At 36.7% G+C, this 26,046-nt stretch overlaps 1 protein-coding gene across 1 annotated transcript in view; it reads left to right on the top strand.

Moving 5' to 3' along the window:
• fmn2a (formin 2a) overlaps nucleotides 1-25,733 on the top strand; it is a 204,677-nt gene extending 178,944 nt beyond the window's left edge. Inside the window, exons 10-20 of the mRNA XM_053237474.1 lie at nucleotides 3,343-3,404; nucleotides 4,708-4,799; nucleotides 5,352-5,481; nucleotides 6,328-6,474; nucleotides 7,546-7,605; nucleotides 10,009-10,129; nucleotides 14,265-14,357; nucleotides 20,137-20,188; nucleotides 20,889-21,038; nucleotides 22,013-22,094; nucleotides 23,753-25,733. Coding sequence (XP_053093449.1) covers nucleotides 3,343-3,404; nucleotides 4,708-4,799; nucleotides 5,352-5,481; nucleotides 6,328-6,474; nucleotides 7,546-7,605; nucleotides 10,009-10,129; nucleotides 14,265-14,357; nucleotides 20,137-20,188; nucleotides 20,889-21,038; nucleotides 22,013-22,094; nucleotides 23,753-23,779 — 1,016 coding nt within the window. The 3' untranslated portion in view covers nucleotides 23,780-25,733. The remainder of the gene's footprint in view (nucleotides 1-3,342; nucleotides 3,405-4,707; nucleotides 4,800-5,351; nucleotides 5,482-6,327; nucleotides 6,475-7,545; nucleotides 7,606-10,008; nucleotides 10,130-14,264; nucleotides 14,358-20,136; nucleotides 20,189-20,888; nucleotides 21,039-22,012; nucleotides 22,095-23,752) is intronic.
• Nucleotides 25,734-26,046: the final 313 nt, after the last annotated feature.

Here is a 26,046-nt window from a genome sequence, read left to right on the forward strand (position 1 = left end):
CAGAAACACACACTCTCGCCTGTTCAGTCCACAAAGCTCAGTCCCTGCTTGACACACCTTCGATTTCTAACACTCGTTTATGTGTGCATGTGTTCACATCACTTCACTGCTTTATAACTATTATTTTTCTTTAATTGCCTTACACGTGCAGCAGTGAGAACTTTCAGTCTTTGAAAAGAGCGTGATTTATTTCCAATTCCTAGCATTCTGTGTGGAAGTTGATGTAGAACAGGAATGGGATTATACTGTATGCATTCTGAGGCCATGCGTTCAACTGTATGGCTTAAAATTATATTAACTGTACAGTTTTCATAATCTCTTTCACTTTTTTTCGTTTTTATTGCAGGCAGGTACAAACAAAACTAACAACCCCGCGAGTGGGATTAAAAACATTCCTGTGCACATCTCTAGTTGAGACCAATTATGAAATATCAGAGCCAGAATTCACACGCCATGCTGACACTGATGCTATTTCTACATCTGTTTTTTTTTTTTCAGTGTTTTCCATGTGTTTCTGGTTTAGGCCACACCCACTTCAAGTTTATATCTAAATACAGATGGGAATATATGGGAGCACTAAACAGATACAGATAGTAGCACTGCATTATACTGATTGATTATTTTCCAATAACAGCTTATCATGAAGCGTTTTATTCCTCCTCTTATATTTCTTATAATAATAAAATGTCCTACTTTTTATCCATTTATAGATACGTTTGGAGCATCCACAAAATAAATGAGAACATTATACAGTAGCAGCTATAAACAGTTGTTCCTTCATACCAGGCTCTGTTTTTTTCTCTCTCGGGAAGTTAACAAAAACAAAAAAAAAATGCATTATGTTACTGAAAAACCTCAAAGCTTCAACTTCTCAGTCCTGAAGATGTCGGAAAACAAGCTTTACCTTTACCTTTAGCTTTACAGCTTTACCTCTGACTGTTACAAAGCACTGACACTGGAGACTCCTTATCAGTGTTGGGATGTTTCCACTACTTTACTTTCATACTTTAAGTAAATTTAAGAGTTTAGACTTAATTCTACTTCAGCTTGAGTGAAAAATGTGAAGTTGTACTCCAGGTTTTATCTAAGAATGTATTCAGTAATTGCACTTTTACGTGCGTGAAGAATCTGGGTACTTTTACCACCTGTGATTAATGATAATAATTGCTTCCTAAGGGAGTTGAGCTTATACTCTACATATGACAGGTTTCCTGTCCAAGTGCAGCTAATTCAGCAAAACGACCTGTGCTATGAAAGGAATTCATATGCTAACCCGAGGTCACTGACTTAAATCTACGTGTGTGTACATGATTTTTGCAGCTCCATGTGTGTGTGTCAGAGTAAATCGCATTCCAGTTTTTTTCACCATTCCAGACGTCAATTACTCCATGTCTCCGGAGCGAGAGCCGAGTCCCTAAACGCTTAAGATGTCTTCATAGAGTTCAGGCCAGTCAGGAATCTGAGTGTTCAGCCCGAACAAACATAATGGAAGTGAAATTGCACAACTCGCCACCATCAGGGCTGAAGAGTGGCTTTGGCTCCCTTCAGCATGTTTTGCTGTAATCTTGGCCTGTGGCGATGTTGGATCAAACCAGCCGTGAATGATTTTCTGGAACTTATTGTTGTTTTGCATGATAATCACGACAGTTCATGTCTTTGCTGCGTGTTTTCGTGGGTTTGGTTGTTCTGAGCTGGTTCAGAAATGAACGTTCATTAAGGTATGATGGTGTGCTACATGAATCTGAAGCAGTTATAATGTTACTGTTATTCATAACTGTGGTTTCTGTCTGAAGGTTATGACTGATCGTCACAACAAGTCTGTTTTAAAAATAGCCTAGCAACTTTGGTTTCCAAACCGAATCATTTAATACTTTATGTTATGTAAGAGAAAATAACCAACAAATCACACTGATATGAAAATATAACAAATATTGCTTAAGTGAAAAATACTACACTCCTAGATGTTTTGGCAGTCGCTAAACAGCATCCGCTAATATATGAGATGTAAATACAAACAGAGGCATTACTTTCAGATTTATACCACAGCACTGTAGGCTTCTTATTGGTCAGAAGGATGTTGATTAATTTTCTATAAGAGCAGCTCTGATAGTAGTGCAGCTTTAAATCACAGGTTTATATTAATGTGCTCATTCTAATACGTTATGGTTTCTATAGTAACGACTTGTAAAGCAGGTGCTCCACATAAACTAATACTAAAAATCAGATTCTTAAAAAAAGTGTAATTAAAAAACTTGTAAAAAAAAAAACAAAGAAAAATGTAGAGTTGTTGTTCTGGTGAAGTTTTCTGTAAGGAAATGTTGAAGGAAGGAGTCTCCAGTGTCAGTGTTTTGTAACAGTAAGTTTGTGGTTTCTCAGTACCATGACAAGCTGAAAAAAAAGAGAGAAACTGATGACGGAATGATGTAAGTGATAACAGGAACTAGCTTGTTTCACAGACGGTCCACAACATTAAATGCAGCTACAAATGGATAAAAGCTGTAACACATTATAAACTGCTGTTGTTTAAGAGTAATAAAACACAATGGGACACGTTGTTATATGAAAATAATCAACTTTAGGGTGGTAAGCGTAACTCCGCTTCATCACACCACCCGTTGTGTCGTTGATTATTTTCCTATAACAGCACAACCCCAAGAGTTTATACTTTGTACCCTAGCTACTTAGCAGCATTTTATTCTTCGTAACAGCAAGAATGTTTATATTTGCATTTAGCACAACCATAGAGAAGTTCTATGAGCATCATTCATCATTGATAATAATAATAATAATAATAATAATAATAATAAAGCTATTAACACAACATGCAACAACACATATTCATTATCATTCATAGCTGTGTTCAGTTTGTGTTGGTCTGTTGTGTGTGTTTGTGTGTGTGTGTGAGAGAGAAATCTTGCACATTTTATGGTTAAGCCACCAAATGCTGCAGTTCTGCTGAGTGAATTTCCCATCGAAAGGAATCACATGTAAATGCAATGACAACATTTGTAAACCTGCGGCTGTGATTGTGTCATTTTTCTGAACACAGTCCTCATATTTCACCTCACAGTCCTTCTTTCCATCTTCAGAACCCTGATGATGTGCTAAAGGACCATGTTTTTTCAGGTTTTACTGGATTAATGGATAAATGAAATAAAAAAGAGCACTGTAGATGATTAGAATGAAGTATACTGTGTCTCTAAACAGGGTCTTTGAATAGAAATGAGGTTCATCTGAGGATTCTCAGACAAACATTTGTTTCAGTTTAGAATTCACAGTGAAATTTGTGTTAGCTTTTAATATGACACTAAGCCTCGTTTTTTCCTTTCTTTCTCCTGGCAGCCATCTTGAACATGGACAACACCGTGGTGGACCTGGAGACCCTTCAGGCGCTGTATGAAAACGTAAGCAGTTTCTCTTTCAGAAGGCATGGCTTCTGACTGTCTCAGTAGCGTCCCCCCATCATTTAGCGTTATTGGTTTATTCCGCTGCTGGGTTTGCACGGACACAGCACCGAGGAAATGTGTGTGTTACAGAGCAAAATAAACACACGGGCCACAAACACCGCGGGAATGTAGCCGGTTTACCGTGGAGCCAGAGAGAGAGAGAGAGAGAGAGAGAGAGAGAGAGAGGGCCCTGTTTGTCTTCTGGTTTTTATTTATTTATTTAGTTAGTTAGTTAGTTATTTTATTTATTTGCTACTTTTTTAAGATTAGTAATATTTGTATTAACGCTTAATTTCTATTCTCCATGTTAAAGCTAATTTATTTGTTGTTAATAACAGTTCTTCTAGTTCCTGTAATGCTTTGGCAATACTGTACATATAGAGGAGAGAGAGAGAGAGGAGAGAGAGCAAGAGAGAAAGTAAGAGACAGGAGAGAGTGAGAGAAGAGAGAGAGAGACACAGGAGGACAGGATGAGAGACAGAAAGACATTAAATGTGCTCAGAAAGCAGAAAAAAGAAGTGAACAGTTCTATCAAAAATATACTGTATTTAACTGTTTTATTTGTTTTATTAGCAATTTTATTTTTAGTACTTAGTACTATTTATTTATTTGTTTGTTTGTTTATGTGTAGTTCTATTATCAGCTTTATTTTAAATAATTATTATTATTTGTTTAAATATTAAAATAATTGTATTCATAATACTATTATATTTTATTATGAACTTGCGTAAGTCTGTTTATCTATCTATCTATCTATCTGTCTGTCTGTCTGTCTGTCTGTCTGTCTGTCTGTCTCTGTCAATCTTATCTCTCAGTCTGTCTGTCTGTCTTTCTGTCCATATAAATCTCTCTGTCTTTCTCTCTCTGTCTCTCTCTGCCTGTCTTTCTGTCTCTCTCTCTGCCTGTCTCTAAGTCTGTCTCTCTCTGTTTCTCTGCCTGTTTTTGTCTCTGCCTGTCTGTCTGTCTGTCTGTTTCTCTCTCTCTCTCTCTCTCTCTCTCTCTCTAGCCTGAAAGAGTTATTGCAGTGTTGAGGTTGTTTCTCTTTAGTGTCAGAGACTCCATACTGTCTCTGACTCCAGCACACAAAACCACCACACACACACAAACACAAACACACACACACACACACACACAATTTACTCCTAATTGACTCCACATTACTATCATACTTTCAGTAATTACTGGTGACACTCTTCAGCTCTTTGATCTTGTGACTGATTTCCTGTAAATCAACGTTTCCTTTTCTTTTCCATGTGAACAGAGAGCGCAGAGAGAGGAAATGGATCAGATCAAGAGACACATCAAGTCCAGCGTGGAGAAGGAGAACGCCAAACCGCTAGACAAGCCTGAGCAGTGAGGCCCTGAGACACACACACACACACACACACACACACACCCCACAGAGACATTAATCATTATGAAGTATACACATTTTTTATTCATCATTTCATTGCTCATCATTTGATTTACTGATTTTTTTCAAATTATATTCAAATATAATTTATTGCTTTTCATTCAATAACTATTTTTTGAAATTATTATTGTTATAAAAAATCACTGAATTGTAATTAATTATATGTTTTCATCATAAGTTGAAACAGATTTATTAATCAATTGCTTGGTTTTGAAATAATTATTTACTTTTTACAATAAAATTATTTACATTTTTTTTTACAGAATTATTTTTAATAATTATTATTTATAATTAATTATGTCCTCATTGACTGCCATTATTTGAATCATCACCATCATCAGCATAGTTTATATTATTATAATTAGATTGATTTTGATTGATAGATTGATTAGTTTCATGAACTGTTTGTTTTAATCTTTTTCTTAGATTTTTAATTTATTCCTGTTTACCTCTTCTTTAACACACACACACACACACACACACACACACAGGTTCCTGCTGCAGCTGTCGGAGGTTCCTCAGTTCTCAGAGAGAGTTTTCTGCATCCTGGTTCAGTCCACGTTCACCGAGAGCATCAGCTCTGTACAGAGGAAGATCAGCCTGCTGCAGAGAGTGTGCACGGTGAGAGAGAGAGAGAGAGAGAGAGAGGGACAGAGGGGGACAGAGGGGGAACGAGAGAGAGAGAGGGGTACACAGGCAGAGACACAGATAGACAGATAGATAGAGAGAGAGAGAGAGAAATAGAAAGAGGCACACAGAGAGAGACAGAGTGAATAATTGATAAAAAGATAGACAGAGAAATTTGAGAGAGAGAGAGACAGTGAAAGAGAAACAGAGACAGAGAGAGACAGACAGAGAAATAGAGAGGCACACAGAGAGTGATGGATAGAACAAGAGATTGAAAACTGAGAAAGAGGAAAAAAGAGATAGAGACAGACAGAGTGAGAGAGATGGATAGAAAGATAGAGAAATAGGGAGAGGCAGATTGAGAGAAAGAGACAGATGGACAGAGAGAGACAGAGAGAGCAATGGATGGAAAGATAGAGAAACAGAGACAGAGAGAGTGATAGGAAAAGAGAGTGAGAAAGAGACAGACCAGTAAATAGGGAGAAAGAGAGAGAGAGAGAGAGAGAGTAGAAAGTGGTTATCTAATACAGAGTTTAAACCGTGTTTTTTTTTTATTCTCCATGTGTTCCAGTAAAATGTAACGTCTCAGGACACTGTGCTATAAAAAACACACTCTAGTGTTAGTTGATGATTATTAGGAAGGGTCACTGGCTCCACTGTAAAATTACCCTGTTAAATGACCCACTGCACACTTCTGACCTGCGTCCAGGTGGCTTGGTGTCTTGGTTTGTCAAAAATAAAGCTAAGCCTTTCTTTTTTTTTATAATACAGACCCAGAAGAATAAAACCAGGACTAGTCGGGAAATAGAGACAAATAAAACCTGAATTTTCTCTCCTCAGGCTCTGAGACGGAATGAAGATGTGTTGCAGGTTCTCGGTCTAGTTCTCGCATTCGGGAACTTCATGAACGGAGGGAACAGGAGTCGCGGACAAGCAGACGGCTTCACCCTCGATGTCCTGCCCAAGCTCAAAGACGTTAAGAGCAGTGTAAGTGGGCGGGGCCAGATCCCCACCACATCCGTTTACCTTATAAGGCTAGCTTAACAACAACACAATAGCTGAGATGAAACACTAAAAGTAAACATCCTGAAAGGTTTTATTCCTCTTACATGATATTTGTCAAAGATTACAAGGTTTGTTTATTAAAGAATGACAAATCATGTTTTTTTTATCCATTTATAGTTACATTTATTGTTGTGGAACGTCCGCGAACCAAGTTAGTTTGTGTTCTCACTTATCTTATAGCCGCAGTCGTTCTCTCACCAGCCTCTCTTTCTCTCTCTCTCTTGAAGTTAATGAGAAAAAATGCAGCTTGTCATGTTTCCCTAACCTCTGACTGTTACAAAGCACTGACATTGGAGACTCCTTCCATACATACTAAAAAAAAGTCTCCTCAGAGAAACTTCACCATACTAAAAATTACACATGTTTTTAAATGTGTGAATGTGGAGCATCCTCTGTACAAGTCCCTGGGTAAGCGGTTGCTATAGAAACGATAACGTATTAGAAAGAGTGCATTAATATTAACAAATGATTTGCCTTCCAACACCTTCTGACCAATCAGATTTGAGAATTCAACAGCACTGTGATATAAAGTTATGTAATAGTAAAAGGCATGTTTTTTTTTTTTTTTGTTTTTTTTTAAACTTGGTGCAGAACAAATGTCCCTACGAGGATAGGATTATATGAGATTTTTGACCTTGTGGGGACATTTGGTCATTTGGATTTCTGGTTCTCACAAGAAAAACTTGCTTAAAAACATTTGTTTGGGAAAAAAAAAAAACTAAAAGAGTGAAATGTTTCTTTTTAGTTCCTGTGGTTAAGGTTAAGGTTAGATTTACAGTAGGTGTAGATTTACCATTCAGTGGATGTCGATGGAAGGTCCTGACACGTATAATAAGACAAAAGTGTGTGTGTGTGTGTGTGTGTGTGTGTGTGTGTGCGTGCGGGGTGTCTCTCATTCGCAGAGCTTCTCGAATCTAAACCTTCTTCATAATTACAATGAGTGAGAGAATGTTTCTCATCTCTTTATTCTCTCTCTCTCTTTCCGTTTATCAGGATAACTCCCGGAGTCTCCTCTCCTTCATCGTTGCTTACTATCTGCGACACTTTGATGAGGTATGCTTTCCATCCCTGTTTATTTCTCTCTCAGATTTTTTTTTTTCTTCATTTCACCCTTATTTTTTCCCCCCACTGACCATCGGCCGACTCAGAGGAGCCGAGAGTCTAAATAAGCAGCTGTGACAGATGTGGGCTGTGTGACGTCGGGTGCGTTTAATTGAGAAAAGATGGTGTGTTTCTATGTTTCACCACACACTCTCAGGTTCTGTGCATTAAAACAATATAACAAAATAAATGGACACACTTTTCCGTCTTACTCTAAATGTAGTCGATAAGCCGAGACATGCTGGTGTGTGAAGTTTGCTTCTTTAGCTTTGCTCCAGAGCTACGAGGCTAATGTCGCTGATAAATAATGGAAGCCTTTAGCCTGCAGTGTAGTCATCACACACACCAAACCATGTCCGGTTGTTCAGTGTCTATAAAAACGGACTTTAGGTCATCACAGAGCTAAAAACAGTCATAACATCTTGAAAGCCACATCACTTTCTTTCTCAGCACATGGTTTGGTGTCACTCTGCATCAGCATCAAACTCAGGTAGGAGGCGTGGCCTAATGATGTTTCACATTAGAAGTGATTTGGATGATAATGTAGATTTAAATAAAAAACAATGTTTTTTGTAGTGTGTGTGTAAAGATTTGGACATGCAGTTTGTAAAAAGCTTGTTTGGAGGCTGTAAGCTTCCATTAATTTTTTTGCAACACCAGCCCTAAGAGCCAAGTTTGGACACCAAACATGTCTGATTGACTATATTTCAGCAAGGTAGAAAATTTTATTTGTTTGTTTGATTGATTGATTAGTTGTTGTCTGTCTGCTTGGTTGTTTGATTGGTTGGTTGTCTGTCTGTTTTTTTGATTGGTTGTCTGTCTGTCTGTCTGTCTGTTTGTTTGTTTGTTTGATTGGTTGGTTGTCTGTTTGGTTGGGTTGGTTGGTTGGTTGGTTGTCTGTTTGTTTGTTTGTTTGTTTGGTTGGTTGGTTGTCTGTTTGGTTGGGTTGGTTGGTTGGTTGGTTGTCTGTTTGTTTGTTTGGTTGGTTGGTTGTCTGTTTGATTGATTGGTTGTTGTCTGTCTGCTTGGTTGTTTGATTGGTTGGTTGTCTGTCTGTTTTTTTGATTGGTTGTCTGTCTGTCTGTTTGTTTGTTTGATTGGTTGGTTGTCTGTTTGGTTGGGTTGGTTGGTTGGTTGGTTGTCTGTTTGTTTGGTTGGTTGGTTGGTTGGTTGTCTGTTTGTTTGATTGGTTGGGTTGGTAGTTGGTTGTTGTCTGTCTGTTTCTTTGTTTGGTTCATTGGATTTCTGTCTATTTGTTTGGTTGGTTGATTATTTGGTTGGTTGTCTGTGTCTGTTTATTTGTTTGGTTGTCTGGCTGGCTATTTGGTTGATTGTTTGTCTGTTCATTTGTTTGGTTGTCTGTCTGTCTGTCCGTCTGTCTGTCTGTTTGATTGGTAGTCTGTTTGTTTGTTTGATTGGATGGCTGGGTATTTGGTTGGCCGCTTGTCTGTCTGTTTATTTGTTTATTTGGTTTGTTGAATGGCTGTCTGTCTGTCTGTTTGCCTATTTATTTGTTTGTTTCTTTATTTGTTTGTTTGCCATTTTAACCCTTGCATTCTGGTGTTATTTCTGTTAGTATTGATTAATTAATTAATTAATTAATTAATTCTTTATTAATTTACTGAAGGATGAAAGTTTATTAGCATTTCTCTAATAGCCCATAAAATATTTTTTGATTATCAGATGTATTGCAGAGTTTAGATTCAGGGTTTATTCATTCATTCATTCATTCATTCATTTATTTGTTTGTTTGTTTGTTTGTTTTTATCTGAGGGTGACAAGGTGAAATGCAAAAGTGACAAGAATGGCTGATATTGATAAATCTGTAGTGAAAAGGTGATGTTAGGGGCCATTCATTCATTCATTCATTCTCTCATATTTATACAAACACACACACCCCTTCCATCAGACGGTTCCCAAGCACTGGGTGTCTATTTTTTTTTTTAAGTACTGTTTATAAAGCTTATAATTGCAATAAAGATATAATATGTGCTTTTCTAAAATAATCTCTACAATACTTGGCATATAAAATGGAAAGGGAGTTTGGATCATATGAACAGAACAGACCAGGTGAGTTAAACCGAATGATACACACGGATCTGAGTGCAGTCCTCCTTTTCCTGTATCCAGAAGATTTAATTACAACACTGTCTGTCTGTTTGACTCAAACGGCACGAGAGGAAATGAGATTTGTGGAATAATGTTGAGCTTGTTCTGATCTGGCGTGTGTTTCCAAACACCCTGTCTCTCAGTATAATTGCCTTGTTTAGCTGATTCTGTATATGTGTGTGTGTTTGTGTGTGTCTGTGTCTGTGTGTGTCTGTGTGTCTGTGTATGTGTGTATATATGTGTCAGGATGCAGGCCAAGACACATGTGTGTACCCTTTGCCGGAGCCACAGGACCTTTTCCAGGCGTCGCAGATGAAGTTCGATGATTTCCGGCGCGACCTGTGCAAACTACACAAAGATCTAAATGGTAAGAAAGTCAAACACACAGCAAACACATATCACATACACCTACACAGACACACACAATCACCAGACTGGGGTTGGTTTACATCACCTATATAACAGGAAATGGAATAAAAATTATTTGTTTTGTGCTGTGTTTGTTTTTTGAAAAATAATAATATAATGATAATAGAGTCTATGGACGAGTGTCATGTCCTTTTTCGTTTATTTATTTATTTATTTATTTGAGATAATTTAATAATTTACTTTTTATCCTGATTATTAATTTAATTTAAAATAATTTTAATAATCTTAATGAATGTGAATTTTACTGTAATATGCATTAGATGTTGCGAGAAGGTTATGGGAAGGCACATTAACATTAGCTTAATCATCATAATGCTGTTGAACAAACAAATGTTACATATAAATACGTCTGAGGTTTCAGCATTAAATATTTAAGGATTCAAACATTTGGGTGCATGTTGTTATAGGAAAATAATCAACGATGGCATGTGATGCGGCCTGCTGCACAGCAGACTTACTGCTACGACTTCAAATTTGATTATTTCTCTTGTACCACAGCAATTTGTCAACGATTAGAATTTTTTTTTTTCATTAAAGTACAACATATTATACATTTTAATCCATTTATAGATAAATTTAATGTTGTGGAATGTTGCTGAAATAAGGTAGTTCCTGTTATCACTTACATTATAGCAACTAGAAATAGTCATTTTCTCACCAGCCTGTTTATTTCCCCTTGAAGTTAATAAGAACAAAAATGTTACTGAGAATTCACAAAGCCCAGGTAACTCCACAATAGTGAACAAATATTTTCCAGACATGACAGGGAGATTAAGCTAAGGACTATATCAAGGAATTAAGTTAGCAACAATAACAGGACAAACACTAAACCAGACTACACCAATACAGGTCTGAACTACAGTGTTAATGCAAATAGTTCACAGTCTATGGTACTTTTCCATTCCTTTGTCATTCTCATAAGCCCCTGGGATTACTGGGCTGTTATTCGCTATGAGCCACCAGCTGGCTGATCAGTGCTACACGACACATGGCATTTTTCCAGCCTCTGTCATTAAAGTAAACAAAATCTAAAATAATCCAGTCCCATACAGGCACAGTCACTGATCAATAACATACCACAGCAACAGCTCTCAGACATACACGTCTAGTTTTTCATCCCATTCGCACGAACACATTCTGTTTAAAGAAAGAGTTCAGTTAAAAATAACATTTATACAAACATCCCCTAACCAAGTGTCATGTCCGAAATTTACTTCTTTAGTAAATCAAAATTCTGTACAAAAGGAGAAGACAAATTAAGTATGAGCATATAATAAAACAGTAAAGATACAAAAACAGAACAATAAAACGATACACTCTATGGTCAAGCAAAATGTGAGTACATGAAATTTTTATTTAGCAGTGAATAAAAAGTATGACAAGTAAAGACTGAAGCGACATGCAACAATAGTTACGTAATATGGAATATCTTTTCCTTTCGATTTTTTTCCCCAAATAATTGCAAACAGCTGCTCTGTGAATTTTACTATTTTATAAGAAGAGTTAGGTGAATGAACGTGAAGTGTTTCTCATTCTGAATCATCTGTAAACTTTTTTTTTTGCTCCAGAGTGTACATCCTGTGCATTTGTGGCTGCAGTAATGGTCCTGTATAGCTCATGTTTAAGGATTCTTAAAGATCTCTAAATAAAATGGTTGGAATCGGAAAGGCAAGGCAAGATAAATGACTTGCTTTACATGTAAGATACACATAACTGGAGCTTTCCAGCAAACTGCTAAGCCTGGGGTACATGTGAACAATTCATTCAGAATCTGCAATCGGAAAGAAATGTGAACAGTGAACAGTCAGTGACTCCCAGATGTATGACACTCAATCTGCAAACATTAGTGAGTACTTTTCCTTTAATTTGGGAATTAGGGATCATGAATGAAATTGGTTCTTGCCTCTTTAATGGGCACAACTTATTGCTAGTTAATGTCTAACACGAGGTTTGCTGTGACTCTTACCAGTTAAGACTACAAAAAGTTAGAAATGATACAAAAAGGTACTTCAGGAGCATTGTCTGATGGCCTGATATAGCAAAAGAATAATTGTGATAAATTACCACTACTACTACTACTACTACTAAAGAAGAAGAAGAAGAAGAAGGAGAAGGAGAAGAAGAAATAGAAGAAGATCCTTTATTGATTCTGCATTTTGATTTTGAGGTAAAAAGTGCTCTGCATATTAGCTTTTATCCAAAGAGATTTACAATTGCAGACTTCCAGCTGAGCAGGTGAATGTTAAGGATCTTGCTCGAGAACCCAACAGTGGTAACTTGGCGGTGGTGGGATTTAAACTCACAACCATCTCAACCATTGAGCCACTACTTCCACACATTAAAAAAAAAAACTGAGCTTTCTTCTAAATCATAGATAGAGAAGCTATGTTGGAGAGATTGTTAAGTCGTATAATCGACTGGAGAACAGCCAAATGCTAAAATGTTATTTATTAAGATCCATTTAGATGTTCTATCTTCTAGTGGTTCTTAACAGTACTCAATAGTACTCCAGAGGAACGTATCCTTTAACTATGTGTACTCCCATGAACGCTTCATGAAGGACTTCCTGAGTTAGAGCTAAGCATGGTGTCAACATTCGAGGATGGGATTTTGAGAAAAAAGGATTTCACGTTTCAAATTTTATTTATTTATTTTTTACAAGCAAATGGTCCAGGTAAGAAATCATTTATGTTATCAGAAGTGCATTTAACTTTCAGCTGTATGAGTTAGGAATACCGATCTTCCGATGAGTTACGAATAGCGAGTCTTCAGTCCATTTGAACTTCTCCGTGGTCTCACATGAATCACGCATCCTGTCAGGAAAGCCCAGCTGGCAAAGTGACTAAACTTTCAACCCTACAAAACTCTTTCGTATTTTCCTGCTAAACCAATCAAGCCACGGGTTGCTTTGCGCAAGCAAATGTTAGCTTCACCAGCTATGTGCTTTATTTCTCAATCTACCCACAATTCATGCTGCTGAAAGCTTCTAGATTCCCCCTGGGACTTTATGGCTTTGCTCATATTGCGGTCTATACAGCGAGTGAATTATCGCCTTGGGGGGTTAGCAGAGTAAGCAAAGCTAAATGCTAAAGCAGATGTTTCCAGCTCTGACAGTCACTAAGTGGTTTAGTTAACCCTTCTGTTGTGTTTCAAACTTTTTTTTTTTCAGCGACACTACAAACGATGATATCTTAGGAACATCATAAATGTAACACGTTGATCATAAATTTCTTATTAGGAGATTGTAATAAAATAAAGACACATTTATTCTACTTTTTACATTATATTTTTTAAGTAATTTTGTAATGTTTTGCTAGAAATTTTCTAGAAATAAATATTAGAAATAAGCAAAAAAAAAATTCCTATCAACCGAATAGTATCATTTTAAGTCTGAAAGGGCGAATTAAATTACAGAGAACAGAGAATTCATGAAAATGTACACTACAACACGATCTTTTATTGAGGGAATTCAACAACTACCCTCAGACTTCTATTAAAAGAATTTCTATAAAATTTTCTTGAGAAATAGGCTGAATAATCTCATATTAGTTTTGCAGTGATGTTATAAGGGAAAATATTGGCTCAACTTCAAGTTGTTGTCACCTCTTGATAAAGATAAGCTTTTCCCCTAATTTGTCATGGATAGTTAAAATATCTTATATATCATATATGTATATCAAAAATTAGCTTTAGAAACAAATATGACGTACAAATATAAACATTATAAACACTATTAATGAAGTTTTTATATTCATTAGAGAAACTGATTTTGCATTTTTTTAGCATTGGTCCACTAGAAACGAATAGCTGGGATTATATAAAATGAAATGGAAGAGAGAAATAGATAGCTGCTGAAGAGATTAGCATGTGATATGCCACGTCCAGGTTCTCCATGAGCGGCGATGGAAGTGACTCACGGCTCATATCTAAGTTCCTGCTCTATGAATCAATCAGCAAAGGGGAAAAGATTTCTTAGCAATGGCTAGCATGATGATCATCTAGCACAGCAGAGCCAATGATAACAAATGAAAAGAACCCTTGACATTTGTGTTATTATGTCTCTGTTCCTGCAGCTTGTTCGTCCGAGACAGAGAAAGTGTGTGTTATGTCTTCAGATGAACATCTACAGCCCTTTAAGGACAAAATGGAGGAGTTCCTTTCTCAGGGTAGGAAACTGGCAGGAAACAAAAACACACACACACACACACATGCACACACTAGGGCTACCATGCAGATAAAAATATATGCACATATTTACACAAAAAAGCACCAGTGGAACCAGTATTGGGCTTTAAAAATAGTGTATTGTTGCTATACACTACTCGCTACAAGCTACGTAGCAATGTAGCAACGTGGCTTAATGCTGCCTGAGTTGCACTGTTAGTAAAGAAGTTCTGCCTAAGGGCTTGTTCTGGTTCCTCGGATTATGCTATATTTACATAACTGGGGTTTTGTCTTCATCATCTTTAAGAGATAATTTCAAATGAAAGACCCACTCATCCCAGATACACACACACACACACACACACACAAGCAAATTACACCTCAATGATATCACATCGGTTTTGTTTGCTAATTGGGAAGACATTGACAAGTTGACAGTTAGGATCACTGTTAGCTTTAGGCAACTTGCAATTTTCATTCAGTTCCTTGATTGTAGTTAGTCGTGTGTTAAGGGATAAACAATGGTGAAAAAAGTAGGTTATGTTGATTAATCACAGGAGAAAAGTTGTGTGAAGAGAACTTGAATTGGAGCTGCTTATTACATGGGAAGAGTGTGGAGATAAATCATAGCCAAGAGGAGGATCTGTCTTACAACACACAGTTGAGTTTCAATCACACATTGTGCTCAAGGATATTTGTTGTACTGTACACTGAACTGACATCTTCCCAATTTGTACACAAGATGCATGCAGAGATGTTGAGATATAACATATGCGTGCCTTGTTTATTATTTTTTTAGTACAGTTGTGTGTAAATGTTTTTTTTTCGTAGACCAAACCAACCTAAAAAATCTAGCCAGATTTGCAAAAGTTTTGGTAGCACTGGTTTTTGTATTGGCATTTTTAGAGCACAGCTGATTTACATTTACAGCATTTAACAGATGTGCTTATCCACAGCGATTTCCAGAAGTGCATTGAAGCCTCCTTATCATATCATAGTGCAAACAGGCCTTGGTCTAAGAAATCTATATATTGTACAAGCTTAAACTTTGTTACCCAGGGGGTAATGTGATAATAATATGTTAACTGATAATATTATTGAAATAAAAATGATTTAGTGCTTGTTTAAGAGCTTGGTGAAGAGGTGAGTGACAGATAGCTGTTGGACAGACAGGGGAAGTTCATTCCACCACCTGGTTGCCAGGACAGAGAAGAGTCTTGATGCATGTCTTGCTTATACCTTAAGTCAGATCATGCCATGCTTGTAGCTGGAAAGGAGTGTGGTGCAGAGCTGGCTTTGATGAATGATAACAGGTACGTGGTTGCTGGTCTGTTTTTGGCTTTGTAGGCAAGCAACAGTGTTTTAAACCGTATGCGGGCAGCTAAAGGAAGCCAGTGATTATCTCATTACACTGGCAGCTGTCAAGGGGTGGGATATATTAGGCAGCATGTGAACAGTCAGTTCTCAAAGTTGATGTGTTGGAAGCAGGAAAAATGGGCAAGCGTAAGGATCTGAGTGACTTTGACAAGGGCCAAATTGTGTTGGCTTGACAACTGGGTCAGCGCATCTGCAAAACAGCAGGTCTTGTCAGGTGTTCTGGGTATGCAGTGGTTAGTACCTACCAAAAGTGGTCCAATAAAGGACAACTGGTGAACCGGCATCAGTGTATACCCATCCACATTTTCATCTCAGTGCACAATTATAATCAGCTCTGGTGAGACCCACCAACACCATTAAACTGTCTGCATGCAACTTTACTAATAAATGTGTATGTGTTTCTTCCTGAGTTATTTATCTGTCATCTCTCAGCCCTCCAAATGCAGCGCCGTCTGTAGCCCTGTCCTCTTCTGCCCTCTCTTCTTCATCTCCATTTTCATCACTCCTGCTTTCCCTCCATTCCTTTGATCTCTTCTGTCATTCACTCTTTCACCGTGCTGAGAGGAAGACCAGTCTACGCTTGTTTTATCCCTTATTTTCCCTTTCTTCATTTCCTTTCCTCAGAGAATGGCCCACTTTGTTGTTTCCCCTTGTCTTGTCTTGCTGCTTGTGCCAATCAAATAAATCAGGGTCAAAGTTGCTGTTTGCACAACAGTTTAGACTCAGTGTTCTCATTCACTTAAACAGCTGTGATATGGCAGAATCGGAAAATATACAGCATCATCACTCGATCTACTGCAATCCATAAGACTATCCTGTATGCAGCTGATGTGCTACACTTGCAGAACCATCTAAAATCACCAAACTTATTAAACTAATTAATACATATTAATACATATAACCAGTATAAACTGGAATAAATCCATAATCCTGCCAATCTTACCAATGACCAGAAAAACACTGCCATTATAATGTTCACAAACGGTGTCCAGAGTTTAGTCTGGTCTTAAACAGTTATTACACACTGATTATCCTGTCTGGAAAATGGTAGCTGTTACTGTTCTCATTCCAAAATTGATTATTCTCTTATAGCAGCACATCCTGATGTGTTTTATTCCTCACATACCACAGCAATCTGCCAATGTCCTAATGTTTTTACATATTTATGCAAATACATTACTTTTTATTCATTTATAGTTACAATTATTATTATGGAACATCCTTGAAGCAAGTTAGTTCCTGTTATCGCTTACATTATACCCACTATAAACAGTCGTTCCTTCACTTTCTCTTAAATTAAAAAAAAAAAAGAATGCAGCTTGTCATGTTAATGAGGAACCGGAAAACACCGCTGCAAAGCACTGACACTGGAGACTCCTTCCATAAATGTTAAATAAACTGTAAATCTCTTAAACTATTTTTCCCTTTTTTATTAGACTTAGATTATGTGGAGCATCTTTGACACTAGCTGTGGAGCACCAGTGATACTGGTTGTTACTAAGTTGTTACAATAGAAACAATAATGTGTTAAAATGAACACATTATTATTATTATTATTATTATTATTATTATTATTATTATTATTATTATTATAAAAAACCTGTGAGCTGGAACTACAGTCAGAGCTGCTGTATAATCATATGGTTATATGAAACTACCCCTTTATCAACCCAAATGGATTATTTTCATATAACCACATGGTCTCGGGTGCGTTATTCCACTTATACCACAGCAATTTGCCAACGATTACAATGTTTTATTTATTAAGGAATGAGATGTTGCACATTTTAACAGTTTATAGTTAAATTTAATGTTGTGCAGCGTATAAGAGACAAATTCCGTTTTTCACGTGCGTTGTAGCAATGATAACCAACTATTCCCTCACCCACATCTCCTTTTCTCTCTCTCTCTCTCTCTCTCTCTCTCTCTCTGGTTTTATCAAGAAACCAGAAAGCATACATTTCTCTGACCTCAAGACATTTCCTTGCTGGGAAACTTTGCAAAGCACTGTTACTGTTACAAAGTGCTGACACTGGAGACTCCTTTCATAATTCTTAAATAAATGTCTCCTAACAAAACATTTGACACATCAACAATTATACTGTATGTTCTTCTACTAATAATCTACTACTAATGATCATGTTTATTAGTAGTCTTAGATTATGAGTCCCTGTGCATCAGCGGTTACTATAGAAACAATAACATTTTAGAACGAGCGCAGTAATATTGGCCTATCGTTCATGTTACTGCCGGAACTACAGTCCGAGCCGTGCTGTTATACAAAAATAATGCACACCCTCTGACCAATCAGATTCAAGAATTCAACCACGCTGTGGAATAAAAACTTTGTGGAATAATCTACGACAGCAGGGCTGAAGCGTCGTCCACTGTGGGTGTTTTGTTCGGAAGTGAAATTCTGTAAGATCTGAGAGTCTGAATGTGTGTGGTGTTTTATTTGTTTGTCCCGGTCATTACACACCATTACACTTCTCTTTCCTTCTCTCATTTTCCTCTCTCTATCTCTGTCCATCTGTCCATAACCATAGCCACATGTGCTTGGCGTGTTGTGCTAGCCAGGCGAGTCGTCGTCTCTCATCATTGTCTTCCTTTCATCCAGATTCTCTTTACCCACTCTCCCGCCGCTAGTTAGATGCCATGGACAGAACACACGCATAGAAAAAAAAAAAGTTTTGTACATGTGCGACTGTGAAATTCCAGGCAGAGGAGCAGTCTCAGAGTCCCGCTGGCTTGAAACTAACCACAGAGAGAAAGACATGGAGGGAAATAAAGAGAAAGAGAGAGACTCAGTGGTGCTGTATTGTTTGGTCTGTGCTCATTCAACTCTTTTGTTGCTAATTCTCCTGTGTGCGAGCGCTTTGAAGGGGTTTCACACAACCGCAGCAATGATCTTAGCAGAGACGCCAAAGTTTTGATTCCATCATTTATATGCAGTTTTGCCCAATTATATTTCTCAAACAATACCCTATAATTCCTCAGTAACAGAATTCTTTTGAACTAACATAGAAACATATCGCATGAAGGACCAAGATCTTAAAAAAAAAACAAAACAAAACAAGAAACTTAAAATGCTAAGGACTGCACACATGTTACCATTTGAATGAAGCATACAGGGTGACACAAAATAAAATAAAATCACATTTTTAAAAAAGGCTTCCTAAACAACTAAAATATTATTTGTGCATTTTTAAACAACATATTTCTAAATAGTAAATACCAAATGAAATACCAAACTAAACTTTGCTGTTTAAAATACTGTCAACTCTTAAATTACTGGCACCCTTCCTGAAAAAGAGCACAAATTAAAAAGGAAATTAAAAGTAACGGATATTGAGCAAGTGGTATCTGAAGCTCTGAAAATGTTGGATAGTCTGAGGGTTTTTTTGCATGTTAGCTCTTGCTGATTGCTATTGGTGATCTACTAGGCCACAAGATGTCCTGTAATATCTACTGTTTACAGTTTGTGTGTTTTATAACAAATTAACAAAAAGCATAATTTGGCAGAATAGTGAGTGATTTTTTCCCCATAGAAATACACAGGAATTCTTTTGTACTTTCACACAACTCTTTTCTAACATTGGTTTCAAAATTATGGCATCTCTACAATTAATGTTGGCTAGAATAACAGAATGAAGTGAAGTGAAGTGACTTGTGGCCAAGTATGGTGACCCATACTCGGAATTTGTGCTCTGCATTTAACCCATCCAAGTGCACACACACACACACACACACACACACACACACACACACACACACACACACACACACACACACACACACACACACACACACTGTGAACACACACCCAGAGCAGTGGGCAGCCTTTTTTTTTTTCTGCGGCACCCAGGGAGCAGTTGGGGGTTCGGTGCCTTGCTCAAGGGTCTCACCTCTGTCGTGGTATTCAGGGTGGGAGAGAGCGCTGGTCATTCACTCCCCCCACCTACAATCCCTGCCGGACCTGACACTCGAACCCACGACCTTCAGGTTCACCTTCGGGTTGCAAGTCCGACTCTCTACCCATTAGGCCACGACTGCCCCCATGAGCCTCTTCCTGTAATGACTTACAGGGTTGAAGACACTTGTAGACGATCTTGGACATTCCTCTGTGCAGAATATTTTACATATGTTCTAGAGTTTTTCTATGTGGAACCTTTATGGTTTCCAATCATTGGATTTAAATGGGTTAAATGGGTTCACATTCATCAGACTCAATAATCTGAATAACACTAATAATTTGTCATTTCTTACACAGGTCTTAGTGTTTTATGTACAGTATTTCCAATTGCAAATTCTCTCTCTGTCTCTCTCTGTCTCTCTCTCTCTCTCTCTCTCTCTCTCTCTCTCTCCCTCTCTCTCCATCTCTCTCCATCTCTCTCTGTCTCTCAGCCAGGACAGAGCTGGAGGCTCAGGAAAAACAGCTCACTGAAACACAGAAAAGGTACACACCTAATTGAATTGTGTGTATGTGTGTGTGTGTGTGTGTGTGTGTGTGTGTGTGTGTGTGTGTGTGTGTGTGAATATAGAATGCATGTCTCTGTCATAACGCAGTGAATGTGTGTGTCAGGGTGGTGGTATGACCGCAAATTTGTAATAATATGAACAGTTGAAGTTACAGTGAAAGAGTGAGCAGCTTTTTTATTTTATAGCGTAGACATTCAGTTAATTGTCCAAATATATGTTCAGAGAAGGCTAACTAGATAGCACAATCTCTTTAAAATAATAAGGTTTTTTTTCCCTAACTAGATACTAATTTGTCATCTTTTATTTGTTTGTTTGTTTGTTTAAATAAAATTTTATTTTGCGGTCAGCCTCTTTGTTGGCACGTTACTTATTTATTATCTTATATAATCTTCCTTGTACCATTAAAGCACTAGTTGAACTTGATTGAACTTGAACTTAAACATGATGTGCTTCTTCGTTCTCATGCATGCATTGTGTTGGGTTTGCACACATCCCTCTCACGTAACCACAGCTCTGTCTGTTATAGCTCATACAAGTCTTTTATTTTTTCAGTTAAATTCTTGAAATCAGTTCACATGTTGAAAGTCTGCTGGTCGGTTTCATAAACCCATAATGTGAGGAATGTAGCGTTCAGGTTTTACTCCTGAAGTGATTTATCATTTTTGGATATTTTGCAGCTTCCTGGAGCTGAGTGCATTTTTCTCAGTGAAACCTAAAGGAGAGGAAAAGGAGGTGTCACCAAACACGTTCTTCTCTGTGTGGTACGAGTTCTCCTCCGACTTTAAAGACCTGTGGAAAAGAGAGAACAAACTTCTACTGAAGGAACGGTGGGTCTCGCAGCCTGTTGAGTAACATGAAGAGAAAAGATTAAAATCTCAAAACAAAATATTGTGTATATAATAAAGTACATGATACCAGTTCAGCAGTTCCGTCTGTAACATCAACGATTATATTAATACGCTCGTTCTTATATATTATTGTTTCTATAGCAACAGCTTATTCACAGGGACTGGTATGGAGGACCATCCACATAATCTAAGCCTAATGATAAACAGATTTTATTATTAACAAAGAAAAGAATATAATCATTGGTAGACATGGTAAAGTTTTTTAGGAGGTTTGTTTGTTTGTGAGGAAACATTGTTTTAACATTTATGGAAGGAATCTCGAGTGTCAGTACTTTGTAACAGTCACTTTGGAACGTTTCCCAGCATGGAAAAGTCTTCAGGACAGAAGAGTTTACGCTTTCCAGGTTCTTGGTAACATTTTTTTTGTCTCATTAACTTAAAGAAAGAGGAAAAAAAATAGAGACTGGTGAGGGAACAACTGTTTATAGCTGCTATAATGTAAGAGAACTTGTTTAACTTGTCTTGCTGATGTTCCACAATATTAAATGTAACTATAAACTATTACTACTTTAAGTGTGACATGTTGTTCATTAATAAATTAAAAATCATAATCATTGGCAAGTCACGGTCGTATAAGCAGAATTACACACTTTTGTTATTCCTTACTTAAATAAGCAAAGTCCAATTGCTAATGAATTGATTCTAAATCTATTAGAACAGCTACGATTCAATAAAAGTAATATTACAAAATTAAAGATTCATGAGGTAAGAACAAGCCAAGTTAAACAAGTATGTTTTTAATCTGGATTCACAACACTTTATTGAGATGGCGTTCCTTATGTTCTCTGGAACACTATTTTTAAATTTAGAGGCCATAAAAACATCTTCCACCAGTTCAGATGTGACAGGAATAAACCTTCAGGAATAAAATGTTGAATTTGCTGCGTTTTCAGGTTAAAAGCAGCCGAAGAGACGATCAGACAGACACGAGAAAGAGCGGCCTACACCGTCAAACCCAAACACGCCTCCGGAATGGTGAGTGGCTTTTTTTAATTCAGAAAACTGTGCCAGATTTTGCTAATGAAATATAAAATATATTATATTCCTGCATTTGTATTGACCTTGGATATTTATAGAACATGAATAGAGACTCACAGATGTGGAGTCTATAATTTTGTCTCATTTAACACACCTGAATCAACTTAAGTCTAAGTGTGGTGTGTAATGAGCAGAGATATACACATTAAAGACAAATAGCTGATGATATCCGTCTATACACAGTGACACGTGGCCACCGTAATGGTTCTCCCTTTTCACTCTGTAAAACGAACGGTTGTCATGGGAACGTGTTGTAAACAATGCAGATGTAATGAAAATACTGAGATTTGACACATTTTCTGCTAGAACTCTCAATTTATGTCGCTTTGTGTTGGAAGGTTTTATTTTGTTTAGGTTTTATTTCATTATGAATATAAGAAAATATGTGCAGTTGAATGCAAAAGTTTGCCTCCTCTTTGGGTGCATTTACTTTCTCTATAAAAAAGAAGTACATGTTCATTTATTTGTAATATTTTCCTGTTGAAAATTTGCTACAGCATAAATATGTGAGCTAGATTATTATTATTATTATTATTATTATTATTATTATTATTATATACATCTCTCATTTAGAAAAACACAAATACATTAAGTAAGTTTAACAAACAATGTGAAAACAGTCATTCTGACTGAAAAGAAAAAGATGTTTCCATGTACCTCATATACGTAATATGGAGCTACGTATCTGTGTAACAGTCAGAGCTACAGCTAATCTTCTCATCTCTTCTAGCATGGTGAGTGTATTTTATAAACACCTTGCGACTACAGATACACTACAGAATTCTGGCACCTGACAGCTGCAAGTTGCCTTTTTCTTGTTACCATTGCTCACCTTATTCGCAGCATTTACTTCACTGTTTACTTCATTAAGAACTTGCTCGGTTTTGTTGCTTAGTATTGGTACTCACCTCTCATTTTTCATGAAGAGCCAGGTTCCCTCTTGGCACTATCTCCTCTGAGTATTTCATATCCCCTGCTGTTTAACCAGCCAGTGGGCCTGTGACTATGTGCTGCTAGTGTGGTTAAGTGGTTTCCCTCAAGATACCACTACGGAACAGGCTAAGTTGGCTGGATTATGCTAATTCACAGCACTGGGCTTGGAGACGGGTTTCCGTCCATTCATCTCCCTGTTTCCCTGGTGGGTAGGTTCTCTCTTGGCATTGTCCACTCAGAATATTCCACATCCAGCACTGTCTAACCAATCAGCAGGCCTCTACGTGCCACTAGAGTGGTTGATTATTTTGTTCTTTTCGAGCCACACCACATGTTATTCATTGTTGACTTTTTGGATCAACCTACAATCATTCATGTTCATTGTTGAGCTTTTGAACATTTATGAACCCAAATTTACATTTAAATGTCTTGTTGTTATCATTTCATACTAAAGGTATGCAAACTTTTGCACTCAAACGCACATGTGCAGATAGGAGCGAGTAAACACTGGAGTAAACTCCGCGACCTGCGTTTGAGAATTCTGTTAGAATCTTGCATGAACTAGACAAATAGGTTTTAATGATCATTAATCACAGATGGTCATCTTTTCTTCTGTTACTAAATACAAATAACACATCCCAGTCGTTTCTGTTGTTTGACAGAAAGCCAAACTGGGGCAGAAGATCTGAAGCTTTGATCTGAAGCTGTTAAACATTTTCTGTCCTGATTAAATGCATGCTGAGCTAGATCATTAGCCGTTGAGCTGAATCAGCAGTCAGACCAAACTGGAATGAGAAACACTGACCTGTGAAGCGAATGACAATAAGAGTGTAGCCATTTTATAAAGTAAAGTCACAATGAACTCTTATTAATAAACTTTTTCTCAGAGCTAGAAATCTGCAAAAGCAGTTGATGTGGTTTTTTTTTTATTCTTCTTTTTTTTTCACCAATTTATCACTTCTGCTGAAACTGTACACTGGAACTTTGTTATTTATGATGGGAAGACAATAAAAATGTCTGGCATGTTGCTCGCACATTCATAAAATGAAGCGTTTTGTTTTACTACAGTTCTTACTCATTTCGCTAATCTCACTTGGTTTAGCTAATCGTTTGAAAAGGAAGTCCTTCAGTTTGTTTTAGACTAACATCCCTACAGTCACATTGGGAAGCACTGGTTAAAGACAATACTTAAACAGCTAAAACTATTTATCAAGTCATTATGAACATGGTGGTCAAATATTCAAAAAGTACATTTAAACAAACAAAATATGCATTAACATTAACACTTTATCAAATCAATAGAAAATATACATATCTATAGTCCTAAATATAGTCGTGGAAGTGTTCATGTGTAACATACTAGATAAGAAACCTTCTGAATGAATGGAATATTAGATATTATATACTGTATAGCTTTTTATATTATACCGTAGCCCTGTTAAATTCTCAAATCTGATTGGTCAGAAGGTGTTGATTCAATTTCTATAAAAACAGCTCTGACAGAAGCACAGCTGTAATCCAAATCACAGGTTTATTTTAATCTGTTTGTTTCTATAGTCACTAATACAAGTAACTAATTCATGAAGAGAGAAAAAATAGAGACTTTTGAGAGAAAAACTGTTTACTGCTTTGATGTACATGTAAACAGGAAGTAACTTGTTTCGTGGATGTTCCACAACATAAAATGTAGCTATAAATGGATAAAATGTATAATGTCATTCTTTAATAAATTTAAAATACATAATTGCTGTTGTATAAGAAGAATAATATACTTTGGGATGTGCTGTTATTGGAAAATAATCAGCTGCAGTGTGGGAACAGTAACTATGGGTCATCACACCACGCTGTCTTAACATATTAGTATTTTCACTTTCCGTTCGCACTACAATAAAGAATGTTCTCAAACAGCTTTTCTGCATTTATGTACATTTTGTAACAAACATTAAAAAAGGTCAAATGCCCTTCTTGCTGGTGTCTTCCAAAAATCAATCTGAATATGTTACCTCCCCTTAAAAAAAAAAAGAAATAATTAGGCCTATTGTCTAATTGGTGTAAATCATGTAAATATTACATGCTTTTCAGTTTAATAATGTGTTTTCTATAAACCTGAGAACATAAGCAGAATAACATTAAGCTGTATTTATTTTATTAAATTAACCTTGCTTTTTTTGTTTTTTAAAACTTTTTTTTTTTTCATTTTTGAAGCTAAAAGATTTACAAATAGAATCCATGTAAAGATATCAACGTTGTATTGAATACAGCACAGACCCAAAGTGAAAGCAATATTAATATTGTTCATTTCTGCAGCAGGAGTGTGCATCTGATTCTTAATTTATTTTTGTAAATACATGCGATTCTCATTTTCCAATTTTTCTGAAGCCTTGACTAGCTGAATGTTGAATTAGGACTTTTTATAAACAGTAAAACTAATAATGAACAGTCAAGGTAAGGCAGTGTTATCAACAAAGAGCATCAAGGATCTTCCTATAAAGTACATCAGGGTGAGAGTACATGGCTGGAAACTACTGGAATATATTTTGGGGAATAATTGCTAAAGTAGATGTTGCCATGTGCTGTGTTGGTTAATGGCTTTGACACGTCCATACATTTGTCCTGTGGTATATACACAATGTACACAATGTGTATGTGTGTGTACACAAACAACAAACTGACCAGAAGACCATGTAAATAAATTCAGGTTTGTTTTTACTGAAACATACAGTTTTCTGTACAATATACAATGACAGATGTATTATATAAAATTTTATGTATATATTTATATTTTGTAAATAATAACTATAATAAACTTCAATATATATGTGTACCAGTATTGCTATTTTTCCAGCAACTGTCATTTCTTTTTAAAATGCCTGATAGATCATATTGGTGCACAATATTCACATTGACAGTCAGCCCCAAAATCAGTTCAAGGTGCCAAGTAGTGGTATAATGGACA

Source organism: Pangasianodon hypophthalmus, chromosome 10 (assembly GCF_027358585.1).
Source record: "Pangasianodon hypophthalmus isolate fPanHyp1 chromosome 10, fPanHyp1.pri, whole genome shotgun sequence".
Classification (NCBI taxonomy): domain Eukaryota; kingdom Metazoa; phylum Chordata; class Actinopteri; order Siluriformes; family Pangasiidae; genus Pangasianodon; species Pangasianodon hypophthalmus.